This window comes from Pundamilia nyererei, unplaced genomic scaffold (genome assembly GCF_000239375.1).
Source record: "Pundamilia nyererei isolate P.nyererei 1_Seehausen unplaced genomic scaffold, PunNye1.0 scaffold00021, whole genome shotgun sequence".
Classification (NCBI taxonomy): domain Eukaryota; kingdom Metazoa; phylum Chordata; class Actinopteri; order Cichliformes; family Cichlidae; genus Pundamilia; species Pundamilia nyererei.
The window spans coordinates 3170574-3190756 of NW_005187422.1; the positions used below are offsets into that span (position 1 = coordinate 3170574).

Sequence of the window (20183 nt, forward strand, 5' to 3'; positions counted from 1 at the left end):
TCGCTGCACAACTCGGAGGCACGGGTCCCTTTCCGCGCCTTTGATTGGACCAGCGCCGCGGAGGCTCGCCCAAAAAGGAACGCGCTGATTGGCTGCCGCTCAATAAATTCTGACTACCATGTGTTGTTAGAGGGGAAGCTGTGCTGTTTTAACAGGATGCACCGTAGCCAGCAGATGTGCGGGGAAGGAGGTGGAAGTGGGGGTGGCGGACACACTGATAAGAGGTCAAGATTAACCCGGGCCATCAGAACAACCTGCAGTTACTACTAGAGATAAAGCTGCCGTGGAAGCACTGCTACCCACTTGTCTAAGTTCCGTGAAGCGAGAAATCAGGGAGGCACACAGAGCATCTGTTTATATCAAATAGCACAACATCCACCCATAACATGGATAGATGGATGGAACAAACATGCATGTGGACAGCTGGATGAAACCTGTGCAGGAACCAGAAGAACCTGCAGACTCAACACTCAGAGGCTCCAGCCTACCAGAAGATTCAAATCTTCCAGTTGTGGGGCAACAGTGCTCTGAATCACGTGACCGTGATTTACTCCACCTATGAATCTTTTTAGGTAAACTTGACTATCCCATTCACACACGTTGGTCCAGAGCAAAAGGAAGAAAGAGCCCGATATTAGAAGTTTCTTTTTAATTTTTCAGTGTTAAAAATAAAATACTATTTAGAAGATTTAGAAGGGTTGTTACCAGTTTGGTAACTAATCCAGTGGAAATGTTGCCTGTGCTTCTGATTTCCAGCCAACCTGAATAACATAGTCGCTAATAGCGACTCGCTATGATTCCTTAAAATCACAGACATGTGTGATGCGTCACATCTGAGCTCTTGAAGTCCAGGTGTTTATGAGTAAAAAGTGCACGAATTCATCATGAATGTAATGACAGGATACGTGTGACATATGTGCACATTCGAGCAGCTCCAAATTTACCTGAAATCAGGCAGAACTGTCGCACTGTCTCATTCAAAAGAGGACAGAAGAGTAAATCGTGCCTATGTGCGCCGTTGGCTCAGCAAGTTATCATCTTAAATGCGAAAGAATAAGAACTTAAAATCCCCACAGAAGGTCTGCTGGCCAGAGGCATTTGGCATAAACAGATATGCAAAAGGTTCAAAGTGCTGCACAAAAATTCACAATGTAGGAAATGAAGCCCCCGATGATCTAAATCTCCTGAGGTAGGACTTCCATTATCCATCATTCACGCTTTCACAGTCGCGTCCTTTTCATTTTCATTCTCCATGTTTTTTTTAAGTCTAACACAAAGTCTGCACATTTATTTTTCCCCTGTCAGGATGTTTTTTGAACTCAGTCGAATTTGCCATGAAGCTACGAGTGCAGACATGAAACTGGCTAAACTTGGACTTCAGTTTTCAGAAACTCTGCTTTGGCAGAAGTTACTGCACCTTCGTTTACACGGAAATAACATTTTATTACCACCTTATCTATTTTTTTCCTCAAATTTACATAGATTAGTTATTGTTTCATTAAGGAATAAGCAATTAACTCATTACACAATAGATTATTTATGATTACAGGTGATTTAAAAAAATGTTGTTATATGCAGGATCTCTAGTGATCCAAAGCATGTATCTGGTTAATGAATTAATGTTTTCGTGTTGTGCATTGAAAATTCGAGAGGGCAAAGTTGTAATTGTCACGCCGACCACACCGGGGCGCTGTTATGCTGCTGAAGAAATACACAACGATACAGAAGTGTGCTTACAGGATTAGTTCTCAACAGCATTTTGTCTGATACCGGAGACTTTTGATTACAACAGTGCTGCTGATGAAGATGTACCTGAGTAGTTAGTTTTGTGTCATCCATGAATCTGGTTAATTAAAAGCATCAGAAGAGGAAGAAACTGGCACAGATGTGGATTAACCCTTCTTCTAGAATGCAAACTTTTTCTGTGGAGAACTTCCCTGATTTTTAAAATTAATTTCTGTTGCTGTTGTTTTCTGGGACCATTCTTAGTCTAGGTCTCGTTAACTTGCCAATAATGATCACAGCACTCTGAATGACTAAGTCTGTCCAATAAGCATCATTAGAGATTAGTCAGATTAACTCTGCTGGTACAAACACAGGTTTTCACACACATTTCCAGTGTGAGAAGTCAGAAGATTTCATAGACGGGCAAGCCGTGGCTGAGCTCATGTGGCTGCAGAAAAGCAATGGCTCGCCAGAGGTCAGTAATGATGCAGCGAAAGAGGAATGCGTTTTCACTTTGCAACCTTGCTCAGGCCTCTTCCAGACACCAAAAACTGACTTGCATTTTTGGCTCAGCAGCACTACATCACTTTCTGTGGCTCAAAAACAGTTTCATTACTGGGGTGTTGATATAAAGGATATTAGAGAAGAGGGATTTCCATCCACTACCAGTGTCAACTGATCACTCAGGTGACCCATTACTTCTTAATATTCAAGTCTGTTAAAATATTCACAGCAGAAGTACACTATGACAGGCCTGTGTTGTACTGGGACTGTGTGTCAAACATAGATTTATATTCTGGTATGTTTTCAGTATTTAAGTTTGTGTGTCTTATGGCCATCATGCAAAAACTACAAGACCTACAGTTTCATGAAACTTGGTGGAACTTCTCCAGTTATAATGAGGATCTGGATCACTTCCCAAGTGGCCTTAGTTTTTTATATTGAGTTAATTTTCCTGCTGTAAGGCTGCAATCAACACTTTAAAGATAAATATATCATAAGATACTATTTTCTGTTTTCTTTAACAAAATTATTCATTGATGAAGTCTTTAATTATCAGAAAATAATCTGAAGACCAAATACACATACGCATTTTGAAACACTGACAGTTATTAGTAATATATAATACAATAAACATTATCAATTCAATTTTATTTATATGGAGCCAAATCACAGCTCAAGGTGCTTTATATTGTAAGGTAAAGACCCTACAATAACACAGAAAAGCACAACAATCAGATGGCCCCCTTTGAACAAGCACTTGGCAACGGTGGGAAGGAAAAACTCCTTTTTAACAGCAAGAAACCTCCAGCAGAACCAGACTCAGTCGTCTACTGCGACTGGTTGGGAGTGAGGGGAGGAAGAGATTAATAATAACATCATAGTTCACGTTTTAAAAGAATTTTAAAGTCAAATGTGTTTGAGCAGTTCAAGCATCTCCTTGTGGAAATGTGAGAGAATCTCGGCACAAAGTGTTGACGTGCTGAGAATGATCTTCATGGTTTGGAGGAACTGATGAAACGCATCCTTCTCACTGCTAGGCAAAACCAAACTTCACAGCTTGATTTATACTCCATCAACATGAAAGCTGTAATATTCCACATTATTTTGAGGACATAAAACTTTTATTTAAAAAAAACTCTCAACATATCAAGATCACATTTGTTAATGCATGCACACTGTTAGAAGAATGAACATATAAAAGTTGACCTGCAAGAATACCTTCATGCATTTACACTTCATGCTGTGCAGCTTTTCTGTTGTGCAAAGGGGCCCTCTGGTGGTTTGGAAGGGCTACGGAACTCAGACAGAAGATGAATCTTTACACTAAACGTGACTAAAATGGGAAAATATTAAAGCCAGTAAAACAACACATTTATTCACATGCCATGGCTACATTTCAAAGTAAGACTTTTTAAACCTACCATTCTTTAAACCTATAAGATTCAGAAAACAATTAGGACAACTTAAAAACAAAATCCCCCGAGCAAATTCCCAAATAACCTATAAACTTAGTGCAATTAAGTGTCTCAAACAACTCAAACACATGTAAATATAAAAAGAAAAGAAAAATCTCAGTCAGAAGACCCCATCTCTAAATATATCCCAGAAGTATGACACATACAAAACATGTTTTGCGTCAATAACATTTCCAGCTGAGCATTTTTACACGCAGTTGTGTCATTTTCAAAACTATAACCTCCAATGGTGAAGAATTTATATATATATATGGTGATTAGTACAGCTTTTCCAGCACGCCAGTCAAACACGTGGTGAACTGGGGAATCTGGGCTGCCTCCTGATTAATTGACAACAAATTACATGTCATGTCTACTTCAATAAATTAGGGCCTTATGGCTGAATACAAGATAATGACATGAATAAATACAAGGTACTGGCTCATTGTCCCTTTTAAAGGAATCCTTCAGCTGCACAATTTCCAGACAACTTTGATGAGAAAGATGACATCAGTGCAATATTTCAGCCTCCCTGGTTATACTGGATGCACACGTGGACTCAGAGTAGATAAGACTGCACAGATGTATTGTAAACTCAAGCTCAAGTCAATATTGATCTGTCCACACCCTCTTCTACAACAGAAGGACAGGGAGTGGAGAGTTCATTTTACCATAATATCTCAGCCCATCATGCGTAAGACTACAACCACTACGGCCGCAAACAGCTGGAACACACGGCTCAGAAGGAAGGTATTTTAAACATGCTTTCTAATCACTGGGTAATTAGGTTACATGCTAGCTGTAAATGAATCTCCATAGCAGCCAAGCTGAGCATATGGATGAGGAGACTGCAGCAGAATGCACCACACAAGGAGTGTCAAGGCTCCAGTGTTGTTTCTTAGCAACAGCACACGGCAGGATATCATTCCCTGTCGTTCCCTATCCAAGAATACAAAAAACAAAGTTATTTGATACAGTCTATTCTGTGTGCTGTGTCATTTCACTCACAATAAGAGTGACGGAAACACAGCATTCATGGACCTTATTGTATTAAAAAGACACTACATTTGGCATGTGGTATGATCTTAAAGTGGCAGCATGATTCTTCTGTGACTGCTTTATATCCTTGAATATCTATAAAAACCTGAAGAATGCTCTGTGTTCCCCCACACGAGAACACTCAGGATCCACTGTTTCCAGCACATGACTCTTGCGTCGGCTGATGTTCCTGATGGAGACTCGATCAACACTGGAGGTCAGCGTGGCTGTAGACAACTCTTCTGGCAAAGAGCAAAGCCAGCAGGCTGAAGCAGCAGGCGCAGGCCATGTACGCCCTCACGCTGTTAGTCAGCTGCACTATGGAACCAAGACACATGGCTGGCAGCAACTGCAGGTAAGCAGATGAAAAGAGCAGCATTTTAAATGCATGACCACAATTTAAAAAGCAGTCCTCTTGAGTTGTAAAATAGCCCATCTTCATCTCTCTGTTAACCGCAAAATTGTCTTAATTGCTTGACCTGATTAAACTGTCTAAAAGTATTTGCAGAGACATTATCAAAGAGAGGTACGGTATTCAGAGAATCCTGAATTCAAATCTATGGGAGGATTCTGCAGCAGCAAAGATGATGGTAAAAGTTTAACTTCCAGGGGGAAAGAAAGTTTAAAAAAACAAAAAAAACCTTTTCACTTTTTAAAATCAGGTTTTACGTCCCGTGGAGCATTGAAGCATTGAAATGAAAGTTAAGATAATCTTTCAGCATGACTTCCAAAATAAGTGCCCAGGTGTCAGGGCTCTGTGACCCAGCATTTTGAGTTTGTTTTGTATTTTTGACTTCTTATGAGGTATTAGAGAAATGTTAAGTTCTAGTGTTTATAAAGTAGTTAGGTTTTAGTCTAGTTAATGTTATCACCCATGCTTCCTTTTTTAGGTGTCATTTCCTGTTCCTTCCTATGAAGGGCGGGTAGACCGGTAGTGAAATTGGACGGTCTAGCCTTCAGTTTTGCGTCACCGCTGTCTCGGTGGAGTTTAATAAACTATGGAAAGACTGCGGGGGCTGGCTGGGCTGCGCAATGAATCCTGGGATAGGTTGGGCCACGAAGGACACACCCGACCCATCCTTCAAATTCGGGAAAAAGGAGGACGCATTTGTCGGCTGCATTCGGAGGAGTCTGCGAATTTGGACAGCCTTCATCGCGTCGCTGTGACGTAATCAGCCTACAAATGCGGCCTCAGGAGGATGCAGCCCATGAATTTGGACACCCCCATTGTAAAACTTTTAGTTATGTCCGTGCCCTCGTATGCCCTTGTGTTTCATGTCTGCATGTTCCATGTCCTATTGTCAAGCTCGTGTTGTCACAGTCTACGTCTCATCATGCTTCCTGTTTTATTTTGACAGTCTCCTATTCCGTGTTCAGTGTGTTTGGTTTTGCTTCCCCTGTGGCGTCGTATTCATTTGTGTCAGCTGTGTTCCCCAGGCGTTTCCACTTCCCTCATTATGCTTCTGTGTATTTGAGTCCTCTGTCTCCCTTTGTTCATTGCTGGGTTGTCTGTTCATCTTACTTCATGCTACATGGATGTTTCTCTAGTCTTAGTTATCTCAGGTTCTGGGGCCTGTTCTTCGTACCGCGCTAAGTGAGTTAGCTGGATGAGATTGTTGACGATTTCGCGTGATCCTGGATCGTTCGGTTCCCCGAAGCCCATCCGGGACTTGCTGTCATAGCAACAGAGCCGTAAGCGTAAACCTGCTGGAGCAGGTTTACTTCATGTAAACAGGATTAGATCGCGGCCACGCAGGTATGCTCGCGTCATTTATACGAAAGCAACAGCGATATTCCACCACTGTTTCACCATAAATAAATATTATCAATGTAACTGAAGATAATGCAGCACCTGATCCATTTATTGATTTCACACAGATACATACAGGTCATTTCCTAAAAAAGGGAAATGTACTATTAACATTCTATTACATGTATGTGATCATTACAGATGTAATTCATATTTCAGAGTAGCAATTGCAAATTACTTCGTGTAATCAAGATGAGAGACCACGGCTATAAAAGCGAAGGTGGATTTGGGAAGCCTGTCGCAGCCATGTCCTGTCCGTATACGCGAGCCACCCATTGCGGAAGGTGCAAGATTGATAAGGAGAGTCTTCAGAATTCAGCGTATATTGCGGGATAGACAGGATCCTTTAGCTCAGCGCGACAGTGTGCTCATAGAGAGATATCGATTTTCCCGTGAGGATATTATTCACTTAACCAACATGTTGACGAGGGGGTGCAGGACCACCACCTGTCTTTTTTTGCTCTGCCCTTTTCTTGGTTGCTGTTATGAACAAACAAACAGATTATTTCAGGCTCTCTTTCCAAGAGACTAAAAGCAATATAAGTGATAAATATTACCATTCTGTAGAATATTCTTATATTTCACTTTTACTTGTTCCCATGTTCTAGTGGGTCCTGTTGTGGCTCTAATGTGAAAGAGGATATAATATAATATAATGTAATATAATGTTGGATAATATAGTGTGATATGATAAATTTACCCTACCGCCTACTGGTGTTGGCCAGAGGGGCCGATGGCGCGATATGGCAGCCTGGCTTCTGTCAGTCTGCCCCAGGGCAGCTGTGGCTACAACTGTAGCTGCCTCCACCAGTGTGTGAATGTGAGAGTGACTGAATAGTGGCATTGTAAAGCGCTTTGGGTGCCTTGAAAAGCGCTATATCAATCCACTCCATTATTATTGTTATTATTATTAAATTACTTACGAGATTAATTTGTCAGCAACTTTCTGCCAGCCCTCTCTCCTTCCTTTTGCAGCCTTTGCAGTGCTCCCTTGCGTTCTGATTAAACTCTGAAACTCCTGAAATCCCTCACTCAGGAGTTCTTGCTCTGCTGCCGAAAAATACCGAGCGCGCTCCGTCGACATTTTCGCCGACCAATCAGAGGGTTGCCGATCAATGTTTCCACTATCGATGCGTAGCCCCTTTTACGACACCCAGTGATGTCACATTACTGCGTCCAGCTGTACTAATCGTCAACAGCAGGTGTGTTCGGGGAACCGGATTAGCGAGCTCACGGTTAGCGCGATGGTTTGGTCTTGGATGTGTCATTTGATCTTGGATGTAGTGAGCGACGTACGAAGCACAGGGCCCAGGTCATGTTCATGTTAGATTTATGATTATCGTTAGAATTCCATGTCCTGCGTTAGTTTTTCCCAGTTTTCTCAGTTTATCATTTAGTTTCTCACCCCTGCGCTTTTGTTTTGTGGTAGTTATCAGTCTAAATGAACGGCTCGCTTTTTGTTAAACTTTAGTCCTGTCCCTTGTGTATCTACTTTCGGGTCCACTCCTCAAACACACCAGCCATCCGGCAGCAGTGGTGAGAATAACAGCGTTACAAGTAGCGGCGTTACTAACGGCGTTTCTTTTTGTCTATGTAAGCAATCTGCACGCTACCGTGGACGGCAATCACTTTCTTGTAGACGATCACTTTTTGGCACAACACCAGAAGCAAAGGGGGCAAAACAATTGCATGAGTGCTGCTGTTTGACTGAGGAAGAATAAAGTAGTCGTGGTAAGCCAATCACATGACTACTTCAAGATGACAAAGCAACAAGGTGATATATACCAGTTTTTAAATTGTGTTGATAGGCCACGTAAAACCAGAGACATGATAAACAATATATATGTGTGTTTTTTCCTCAATAGTTTCGTCACGTTTACTTTCTAAGGACAGCGCAGCGAGCACTCTCTGCTTATGAGCAAAAAATAAAAAAACAAAACAAAAAACAGCCCGTTCGTGTTGGTGGAAAAATGCACCATGTTGACCAATCAAAAAATAATATGGCAACATGACGTTTGGATGTTTAGGAAGAGGGGGAAGTTTTAGGAGTGATGGAGAGAGAGAGAAAGACAGCAGAAAAAGAGAGAGAGCGAGTTTTGAGATGTGAGGGATTTGTGACGTTTAGCGTGTTTGGACTGTGTAGTTAATGTGTTGTCTTGTGTAGTTAGTGTGTAGTGTTGTGGATAGTTTTGTGTTGTGTGTCAGAACAATGAGGCGGCTGCTGTCTCCAGGTAGAAACAGGAGTGACACACCTGCTGCTGTCAGGCCTGCAGGTATCAGGCTGTGATGTTCTCCTTTATAGTGGACAGAAATATTTGGAGTGGCACAAATAATTTGTGTGACATCTTATTGAATGCAGAACAGCTGATTGTTCTGTAAATAGTTTGAAATGGTTATTTAAAAAAGGGTAAAAGGCTTCAAATAACTTTGTTGTTTGCAAAACTTGTGCATATGATTTTAAAATTGACAATTTATATTTGCATTTAAAGTTATGAAATATGATTCAATAAACATGTTTGTGGTTGTAACAGTAAAAAAATCACATTTTCTACTCTGACTTTATGTTTTTTGTCTGATTTTAGATCAATTGTGTTAACACAGTAGTCAAAATGAAAACATAACTGTAAATTCAGACACGTGAGGTTGTGCTGAAAAACATGACACCAAACAAGCAAAGTAAAGAGTTTTTAAAGGTGAAATGTGGAGGGAACATCAAAAGTAGTTAAAAATGGCCAATTATACCCTGGACCCCAGAGGGTTAAACATTTTTTTAAGAAACACAATAGTTACTTTTCAAGTAATTAATTACTTTTAGAATCTTGTAACTCAGTTACTAGCTCAGTTACTTTTTTGAAGAAATAACTAGTAACTATAATTAATTACTTTTTCAAAGTAACTTGCCCAACACTGTCCGGCAGTGACACCAGGAGTATTTCAAGAAGCCAACCAAGCGGCGAGATTTGGTATAATTTAACTTGATTAACTCCAACTGATTAACTTAACTGATCAATAAATGCAATTAGCTGTTCAAAGAAGATCTGAATATACTTTATATCGCATGAAATGAGATCAGGTACACCACCAATTAATTCGGCTCCAATTGCCCACCCATACCTGGGAGAGAAGGTACGCGCCTTCCAGTATTGCCATGTCAAAGCCCATCCCTCTGTTTGAGACTTGTGTGGAGTCTGCTTCAGCTCTATCACCTCCAGCCACCAAAAGTGATAGATGTGGCGACTCAACAGAGGGCTCTGCCACAGGAGGTATCAGCCCCACAGCTTGGTGCTTAGCAGGTGGACCACATGAGGGAACAGGCTTAGCAAGTGTTGGGTCATTACTTTCAGTCCGCTCAAGAGGTCTGGGTCTGGATGACTTGAAGAAAATCTTAAAGAGAAAAAGTTACCAATTACATTCACTGTCATCACTAAACAATATCATCTGATGTAAGGGGGACTTGCTATGTTTCGTGATTTTACTTGGTATATGTATGTGTCTACTAATCAGAGCATAAGTAATTTAATAGTCTGAATATCAAAGTAAACTTGAGCAAGATACTAAAGCCTGGGTTGCCCCTGATGCATCCATCAGAGTAGTGTGTGTGTGACTGTTAGATTACCAGCACTTAGGCACAGGAAATGGTGCTTGTATGAATGCATGTGAAAATGGGTGAATGGGGCTAGTAGTAAGACAGCACTTTGAGTAGAAAACCACTATATAAATACTAGTCCATTTACCATTCTAGCAATGTCCAGCCTGCTAGATTTAATGACTGAATAATTGACCAGACTGAACAGTGTGATTAAAGGCTGCGAAAACCAATCAACAGCTGAAGGTGGGTTGCTGAGGACCGATTGCTGGCTCCAATTTGAAGCTATAAAAAAGAAAATGCTTTAAAATAGTTTTTGATGTGTCTCTTCCTTTGTAATAATTTGGAAAACAATTATTTATAATTGTATATTAATTGCAATTAAATAAATAATATAAATTATGGTGATTAGCCAGTTGTGATTTACATCCAGTAGTAACAGAAAGTTGGTGGTGAGGAATCGTTAACAGCAGGCAGGTAGCTTGTCTCATGCTAACTGTTAGCTGCTAACTTGACTTGCCTTGTGGTTTCTTAGTTGTTGTAACAATGGTAATTATGCCCCAAAGATGCCTGACCCCAAAAAGGTCAGGCATATACACCCATCAAGTGCTGAAGCAGCATCCACAACAAGTTCCTGTGATGCCATGCTATACAGTAAAAAGACAATGCACCCTCTGTCAGTTCTACCGTTTAAGATTTAAAAGGATGCATTTTCTTTTCACCATGACTGTAAGTGGTTTAATTCTCAAAGGAAAATGCATGCAATGGTAAATTTAACAGAGCTGTTACGAGCTAAATGTAAGCTTTAATTATAAATGGCAGCCAAGCACCGAATGTAAAATTCTGGATCAGTGCTGATGTTAAAAAGAACAACCTGACTGACAGCAGATATTCATATTCTTTCTTTTGATTTTGTTGCTTCTTATTTCCAACAGATAAATATTAATAGATTTTTTGTATGCTTTTCCTCACAAACACTGGACTTCCTGAATATTCATTCTTCATTCTTGCAGATTTCCCACTATGTCAAACACAAGGCTGCACACTGTGTAAGTAAGAACTAACCTTTCTGTCTGAGTGATAGAGACACAGCAGTGTGTATGGCAGCACCTGCAGGACACAGAGCGTGTACCCCGTCACAGCAGCCATGACAGTGACCATCATCACACTGTCTGTGACACTCATGACGGTGGTGGCCAACAGCAGAAGAGCCACCCCACTAGTGTATACCACTTTGGCTCCCAGCAGAGCCACCCAGCGGTCCATTAGCGTAGAGCACAGCACCGACACTGCACACTGCAGGAAGAGAGCCAGACTGGCCATGCGCACACCTGGACAAGAATCAAGTGGTTTTAATGCAAAACATAATCTCACTGACTGACTTCAACGGTTGGAAGAACTTACCCTACCTTCATCATAGTGTTTCCTTTCCTGTGATTCTGGATCTGCACCCGGCACTCCCTGGTACAATCCCTCCCCCATAAAGTCAGCGAAGAAGAGCATGACACTCATCAGTGCCATCCAACTACACACCTCTGCCACAAAAAGTCTCCATATGACCTGTGGCACATGTGTGCACACCGCATACAAATGATGCAGCATTGAAAGACCCTCTGATGCACGTCGACACAGCACATCACGTAAACAACGAGGCCGAAGTAGGAAGGGGAACGGGCAGCATCTGCTCCCCAAACTTTTTAAAGGGGGATGAACAAGAATCTTCCTCTCTCCTCTGACTCCTGCTTCCTCCTTGATGCAGGTTGTGGAGAGGAGGCAGCCAAAAAATAGGAGGGTGAGCAGGGTGTAAACAAAGGCCTCTTGCCCTCCCAAATATACTGCTATGGGCACCTGGCTCCAGTCCACGGAAGGAAGCAAAAACCTGGAAAAAATACATTTTAAATGTTGAAATATTAGGTCTTTTAGGCCTGTTCACTTACTTGGATGCTGTGACTGTATATTGCCTGTTGGAGAATTTTTTTTTTATCTTACTATTAATACAGCTGTACCATAGGTACAACAGCTAATATAATGATGTGTCTTTGTCCTGTCTTTCTCCCCTCACCCCCAACCGGTTGCAGCAGATGGCTGCCCGTCCCTGAATCTGCTTCTGCTGGAGGTTTCTTCCTGTTAAAAGGGAGTTTTTCCTTTCCACTTTCTCGCCAAAGTGCTCACTTATCGGGTTCATCTGAATTTTAGGGTTTTCTCTGTATTATGGTAGGGTCTTACCTTACAATATAAAGCACCTTGAGGTAACTTGGCACTGTATAAATATAACTGAACTGAAATGAAGTATGAGACACAACCAGTTAGGAAGAAAAGATAATAAGTGGCTTACCCCAAGCATCCCCCCAGGCTTGTCATCAGGGAATTAACTGAGAATGCTTTTCGGTTTTCTTCGTCCCCGGGGAACAGATCTGACAGCAGGGCAAGCAGTAGGGTGAGACAGGCCTGAGGAGAAACCTGAGAGTTAGCTGACACATGTAATTATGATACTCAACCAAAGACTTATTCTTTCAGAAATAAAAAATAATAATACAAGTGTTTAATTGCCAAAGTTATTAAGTGAACCAGGAAGGTCTAGATTTGATTTTAGGGGTACAAAAACTCACTCATAACTACATTAACTACAAATTTAGCCTCGGGACAGAGAATCTCATACAGTAAATTGATTAATTTAGCAATAAAATATTCTATCTTCTATATCTTCTTCTGACTGTACTGTATTTGCTGGATGACGTAGATTAGGTGTGTTCATGTGAATGTGTTATTGTACATGTTTGTGTGCCTACGTGTATGTGATGGCTGGAATGAAGAAAAACGAGTATTTCAGCATTCTGAAATACTCGGGTTTTTTGTGCAGTTGAAAACAGACATTCTGAGGCTACGTCCACATGTACCCGAGTATTTTTGAAAACGCAGATTTTTCTATGCGTTTACACCTTCCGTCCACACGTAAACGGCGTTTTCGGCCACTGAAAACGGAGATTTTTAAAAACTCCGGCCAGGGTGGATATTTCTGAAAACTCAGTTTTTGCATTTACGTGTGGACGAGAAAAACGGAGAAAACGCAGCGTCAGGTGTGCGCCTTTTTTGACGTCACACTGTGCGCCACGTTATTGTTTCGGTGAAATGAATTTCTACAATACTGTTACTGTTAATTCTACTCTCTGCAGTGTTTAAATGCTTACATATACACACACAGTTACTGTCCCTCCACACATACGACTCGGTTCTGCTTCTATGCCCCAGCTTTGTTTACTATTTCCCACCGAGGCTTCTAGACTTCTGATTGGCCAACATTTCTGCACGGACCGGTTAGGAATATATCGCCACCTGCTGCTTTGGCATGTTCCTAGCAGCGTTTTCCTTCATTTCTATGTTTACGTGTGGACGGGATTATTTTTTAAAACGAAAACAGAAAATCTCCGTTTTCAAAAATACCCGTGTACGTGTGGACATAGCCTCAGGGTGCAGATATTAATAATGTCCAGCCTAACAGCCCCAGGTTAGTGGCTCAGAGTTTTACTGCTCCATGAGCATTTTTATTGGCCTGTGGGAAAAAGCTAGTATTTTCTTTTTTAAAAAAATACTAATATAATTTTATGAATATTTTTCATGTTATTTCACTTTAAATCTGAAAAACAATGTTATGAAAGGGTTGAAATAGTGTATGATCTAGTACCCATGCCCCACTTTAGATTCGCCCCTGCTTGCTGCAGGTATCAAAGGATGGCTGCTGCCAACCTTCAGCATGCTGCCTGATTTAAACATGGTTTAAGTTAACAGTCCATCTACATATTTTATTACAACAGCTGTAGCTTCCCTTTTCAGTGTAAAACAAACAGCGGTGGATTGAGCAGCTACAAAGTTTACTTTTCTTCACATCAGTGCTTGTTAAACAGGTTCTGAAGGACTGCCGCTAGCTTTTTCCCAGTAAAGGTTTTAATGGTGATTACAGGAACAAGCACTGCTGCTTTAAACAATATAAAAACATTTTCTTTCTCTACCCCTTAGCTCACTGACTTGCTAATGGCTCCACCTCTTTGCTCTTCGTGGGGTGAGTGTGTAAACAGACTCCAGATCCACGAAGCATCAAAGCAAAGAACTGATGTCAAGGATTTTTAAAAAAAAGGACACGAGACTGTGCTCTATCCATGTTGGTTACCACTGGACCCCTGGAAGAGATCCCTGTTAATCCCTCATCTAGTTCCCAAGAAGCATGAGAATAAGAATTAATAGTATAACTGAGTATATAATTTTTATTTTTGTACAACTTTACTTGTAAAGTTTACTCACCTGTGCGCAGAACTCGACAAGGCACACAGCTGCAGCCTGCATGCCGGCTTGCACCCACTGAGGGTGCTGTGGTGAAATCAGTAGAGTCAGCCGCCTGGCTTGGGGAATTATTTGCAGGCCTAGCAAAACTCCCAGGCTCAGGATCCAGATAAAGGGCGTGCGTCGACCAAAGCGCCCTCTCCAAGAATCACTAGCTGAGCCGATCATGGGTATAAAGATCAAGCCCAAAACTGGAGTCACAGCTGGTAAAAAGAAAGACCCTGTTAGCCTTCTTAGTGGTCTTTAAAGCTCAATCATTTACCAGGGAAGTATCAGATGGGATCTAGTCATTATTTTTTATGGTATAATGCACTTAAACTTCTGTTGTAGTCGTACTTTATCTGCACTGACGACATTACAGTTACCAACAGTCTGGGAAAGGTTTACAGCCCGCCCAGTGACAGTTAGCTAGCAAGAAAGACATTATTTACATTTTTCCGCTTAACTTAGGACTTAGGTGTATCCATTTGTTAGCTTAATAAATATTAGCTTTCTGCTATCTTGCTAATGAATAGCCACAGTACTCGGGGTTCTCCAGTGTTATTGCTTTTCTTGTTTTTGATCAAACTGCATGCTGTCAGTTTTAAAACCAGAGACGACCATTATTATCAGGCAACCAATATGGCAGCTGTGAAAAACCTCAATGTAAGGCTTAAAAACAAGACTTGACAAAGCAACAAGTGATGTCACAGTTGCTACGCCCATCTTTGATTCTGTCCATGGATCAAAGTCGTTATTGAAACTAAGCTACCTAAGATCCACTAGTTTTAAAAACATATGAAAACTATTGATAATGAAAAATCATTATATAATGACAAAACTAAATGAAGCTATTTGAATACATTTCCTAGTTAGTAGTTGTAGACATGCACTGTCAGCACTGGTGCTTCAAACTACAAACAGATGTTTCAAACACACAAACAGAACATCTATAAAATTGTAATGCTCATGTGATTTTTTTCCCTCCACTTACCAAGCATCATAGTCATGTAGCGTTCCTCCATGCCGGCCTGTAGCAGTAGAGGTGGGATGTAGACAGTCCCGGCAGCCATGCACACCTCCAGGCCACATGATAAAGTGTTCACCAGCAACAACTTCCACATCTGACACTGAAACCACTTTTTCACAACCATCTTGGCTCTTCAATTTTTTATTTAGTGGCTTATTTGAATGTACAAATGTCTTTAGTCCTGATATGAAATATTAAGTTAATGTAAAGACAACTATTAAACAAAAGGGTTTCCCAGAGGGGTTTTGGCTGGTCATCAGTTTTGGACAGCTTCCTTGTCATGATGTGCTTTGTGAATGAAGCGGTCATCAGAGAACAGCAAAGACAACTTTCTTAAGTTTCCTTTTTATTTGAGGTTCCATTAGCGCCCCAGCAGAGGCCGGCATCTTCACCTGCCAGTGTGGTGTCTTCCTGCATAATTCAAAGAAAGCACAGCAAAGCCTGAAAAAATCGTTGTAAAATCTGGAAAAAGATTACCTTCTATATCTAAATGTGAAATGGGCAAAAGTAGGGATGGGTACCGGTGTCCGTTCTGACATAAACGGTAGTAACCAGACCGAAAAGCAGCGCACATTTCGGTGCTTTATTTCGGTGCTTTTTTTTTCCTGAGCTGTGATACACTTCTAGCCAATCATTTTATGTTTCTGAGGATAGTAGGCGGGGCCAGGTACGTACGTTCTGTTAGAGCAGAGCTACAGATTAAAAATGCCCAAGGCAAAGCGGTCAAAAGTCTGGCTGTACTTCACAGCAAAAGATGCAAACTCAGCAGCAACAAGTGCTTTAAGCTGATACTGTGATACTGTCAAAGGAGGTAACACCAAGAATCCGATTAAACAGCTGGCGATGCATAGCGGTTTTTTTAAAAGCCGAGAAATGCGCCGTATTTGATAGCTTGCTGCGAGACCTCACACCGTGCACGTCGGGTGGGTTGCCAGTTATCGGACCCGAAGCAACATCCCCCAAAAACCCGAAGAATAGAGTCCTGGCCCCTACCCCTGCCAGTGTAGCAGAAATGATGAGGATGATGATGCACCAGCAGCCGTTCTTCTCTGCGTGAGTAGCTTCATGTTGTTCGTGTGCAATTTACGTTGAGTAGGCTAACCACGTTATTACATTAATGCATGTAAGATGAACTAGCAAACATCATCATAGCTACATGCGGCTGTCTTCTTGTTTGATGGCAGATACTCCCTTCACCCTGGCCAGAAAGGCTCAAATGACCAAAGAAAAAGTGGGAAACAGTTAAACATGAGAGGGTTTAAGTTTGTGGTTTTTCCATTGTTTAAGCACTGCTTCCAGCCAAGAGTGATGCCATATATGCCACATAGCTGCAGAAAAGGCACACATCTCTATCTTTTACAAAAAAAACAGCTGAAGATGAGAGGTTTTTGGACAAAGTTTGTGTTCTCCATTCTTTAAGCACCGGCACCGTTTCAAAAGTACCGATTTGGCACCGGTATCGGATAAAACCTAAACGATACCCATCCCTAGGCAAAAGTCATTTTGTTCAATCTATTAGCAAAACCTCAACTCCCATTTTAGCCATTCACCAACTCACATCAATCTACTGAGTCATTTTCTGTTGGGCAGACCATCACTGTGAACTAAAACTAAACTTAGAATTAAAGAAACACTGAAGAAAAAGTACATAAAAACTAGACTTTTGAACAAGATGGAAACGGACTGAAACAATACTGTGCATCAAGGTATTTATAGATAACTAAAAGCTAAAACTACACGTGAAAAACTTTTTAGTTAACTAAAATAAAAAAATAGACTTAAAAAAACCTCTAATTCTAAAAACTAATAGGAACAATTTCGTGAATTTCGAAAACGGAGTAAAATAAAAACATGGAGGTGACATGCTTAGTTTTACTACCTGTGTGTATCTGTATGTTAAAAAATGTAATACAACTTGTTTTTTTCTGTCACGCACATTAATAAAGGATATTTATCATTTTAATGAGAAATCTTGTGCTTAGTGGCAATTAAAATCATTTTAACTGGTTCAGTATTTATTCCTGATAGTCTTTCTGACTTCCTTTCATTTTTTAGGAAGTATCATCACTGCTTAGAAATCTATAAACATTGCCATAAATGTGGTTTCAGTGTGTTTCTTGCTGTCTAGTGTCATTTACACTATTGTCTATAGATTTCAGTGACGGTGTAAACATGACTGTAAAATCATCTGGTTTTGAGGACTTTTGAGGCTATAGTCTGAGCTCGTCCTATCCATAAGTGACATGTCCCTTCCCACACACCTTAGAAGCGCTTTGTTGTTTCTTAGGAAAATGAATAGTACCTTTAGGCGTTAGACGTAGAGAGGTATAGAATGTAAGGTGTGTCAGGGATATAGATGATTATTATGGTTTTAAGTGTTGCTATAAGTACACAGAGCCTTATGGCTCTTTGAATTCTCACAATGTTAAAAATCCTGAGAATGAACGACAAAGAAAACTGCATAATTTGTTAATATGTAACAGTCTGTTTCTTTGTGGTATGTATGCCTCCTGCTTACTGTAAGCTATTGCACATAATTCATTCATTTCCTAATGATTTCATCTGGCACACTGTGTGCGTGCATGTGTGTTATTCACTCACTTGTTAAACCAGAAGCTCCTCTTTCTCTGAGACACACTCTAAAACATTAAGCAATAAACCACTAGCATTTTTATTTCCACTTGCCTCATCAAAGTCCTTTGATCTCTCTTCGAGCAGCAAAAGTTGTTTGAAAAGTCAGCAGTGGCTACTGGTTTTCTTCCTTTAAAGTTCAGTAGCCTGTGGTGTATACAGCTGTGTATGTGCCGCAAATGACAACAAAGGTGAGATTATTACTCACGTCACGCTTTCTGTTAAGGATGTGGGCGGGATTACAGGTAGTGCTGACATTCCTATGTTGGGTTTGTTTTTACATATGTGTTCATATGATTTGCTCAGCTACTGTTGATTTGTAAAGGCTGACACTTGTTGGGGCTACATTTGGAACAACTGAAAAATGTGTTCATTGAATTATTTTTTTAACTATTACTAACTTACTTTGAAACTCAGCACTCAGTAATCTATAGTGCATTTTCTTTTGTCACTTCCTGTAACTGTAGCGTAAGCCCGATGCAAATTATTGCATTATGCTCTGACTGGTTCAACAGTAAATATGAATAAATAAAACGGTCATTGTTTTTCGTGCTAGCCAATCAATCCAAACTCCTTATTTTTATGTCTTTTCTTTTTGTATTTATTTCTCTGTCATCACATCTTCCTCTTGGGTTAAGAGTTTTGGTTTCATCCTCGACAGCACTCTCTCCTTAAAGGCACACAGAAATAATATCACAGGGTCTTCTTATTTTAATCTTAGTAATTTTAACCGCCTTCGCCCTTCACTCACTCCAAACAGTACCACCATACCTGTCGCTGCTCTTGTCACATCTTGTTTTGGATTGCTGTAATTCTCTTCTCTATGGTAAATCATCCATAAACTGCAGTTAGTTCAAAATATTGATATTATATCCAGAATTGGATCCACTGAACAAATAACACCTGCTCTTAAACAGCTCCATCGGCTTCCAGCTCACCTAAGAGTGAATTTCCTACTTCTTACTTTTAAAGTGCTTCATAACCTCGCTCCTCCATATTTATCTGATCTTCTCCATGCGTACCCTCCCTGCTCTTCTTCAGCTTCCCTTCTGTCTGTTACACCTGCTTGCCTCACTACCATGGGGCTCAGAGCCTTTAGCTTGAGCGTCGAGTCCTTGGAATGCACTTCCACCAGATCTGCCAACTACAAACTCTCTGGTTTAAAATTACATCTTAAAACCGATCTATTCAGAATTGCATACCCTTTATTATAACTTGGTCTTATTGTGTTTTTTACCTCGATTAACTTTTATAGTTGTTTTTTATTTGCTTATCTTATGTTTTTATTTTGTTGTACTAATGTAAGTTGACCGTGAAGTTCTTTAAAGGTGCCTATAAATAGAATGTATTATTATTAGTAGTAGTAATTATTTTTGCGTAAATGGCATAGCCCTTCTTTACCTTGGTACACACCTTAGCAACAGTTTCTTGATTCTTAGGAAAATGAGCAGTACCTTTGGGCTAGCAACAGTTCTTCATGCTAGTCGTGAAATGATGTCATACAGCTGAACAGGAAAATGCTAATAATGGCTGCTCTATAGAAGTGCCATTGGTATACTGCAGAGGTGGAAATGTTGGAGGTAATTGTGCTATACTTGTTCAATATAACAAAATATTATTTTAGCGGGGTACACCCTGCGACAGACTGGCGACCTGTCCAGGGTGTACCCCGCCTCTCGCCCTATGACAGCTGGGATAGGCTCCAGCGCCCCCCGCGACCCTAAAAAGGATAAGCGGATGCGAATGGATGGATGGATGGATTATTTTAGTCTGAAATAACTATGGCTAACTTGTCACATTAGTGTCTTGTTGCTATTACAAGAGGACAGGCCTGGACTGGTTATGCGGCATGTGGGGGATTTTCCCAGTGGGTCGACGTACTATGGAGTGGAATGATCGAAGGGCACCCTTCACTCTCAGAAATAGAGGTACGAGAGAAGAACATTTTTGTACCTATAGGTACATTTTTTTAAAATGTTCCCTTAAAAGTACAATACTGGTCTTTAAAAGTCCAGAAATGCCCCTTTAAAGGTACAATTTGAAATAAAGTACAAATCTGTACCATTTTGACCTGTACTGCAGTGACAGTGG

At 40.7% G+C, this 20183-nt stretch overlaps 1 protein-coding gene across 1 annotated transcript; it reads right to left on the reverse strand.

Annotated features, from left to right (window-relative positions):
- Positions 1 to 4926: 4926 nt before the first annotated feature.
- slc45a3 (solute carrier family 45 member 3) lies at positions 4927 to 15585 on the reverse strand. Its single transcript, XM_005726759.1, has 7 exons — positions 15426 to 15585; positions 14414 to 14655; positions 12453 to 12565; positions 11527 to 11996; positions 11183 to 11448; positions 9646 to 9915; positions 4927 to 5070 (listed from the first exon to the last, which is right to left on the reverse strand). Exons 1-7 carry the CDS (start codon positions 15583 to 15585, stop codon positions 4927 to 4929), a joined length of 1665 nt encoding a protein of 554 aa, XP_005726816.1.
- Positions 15586 to 20183: the final 4598 nt, after the last annotated feature.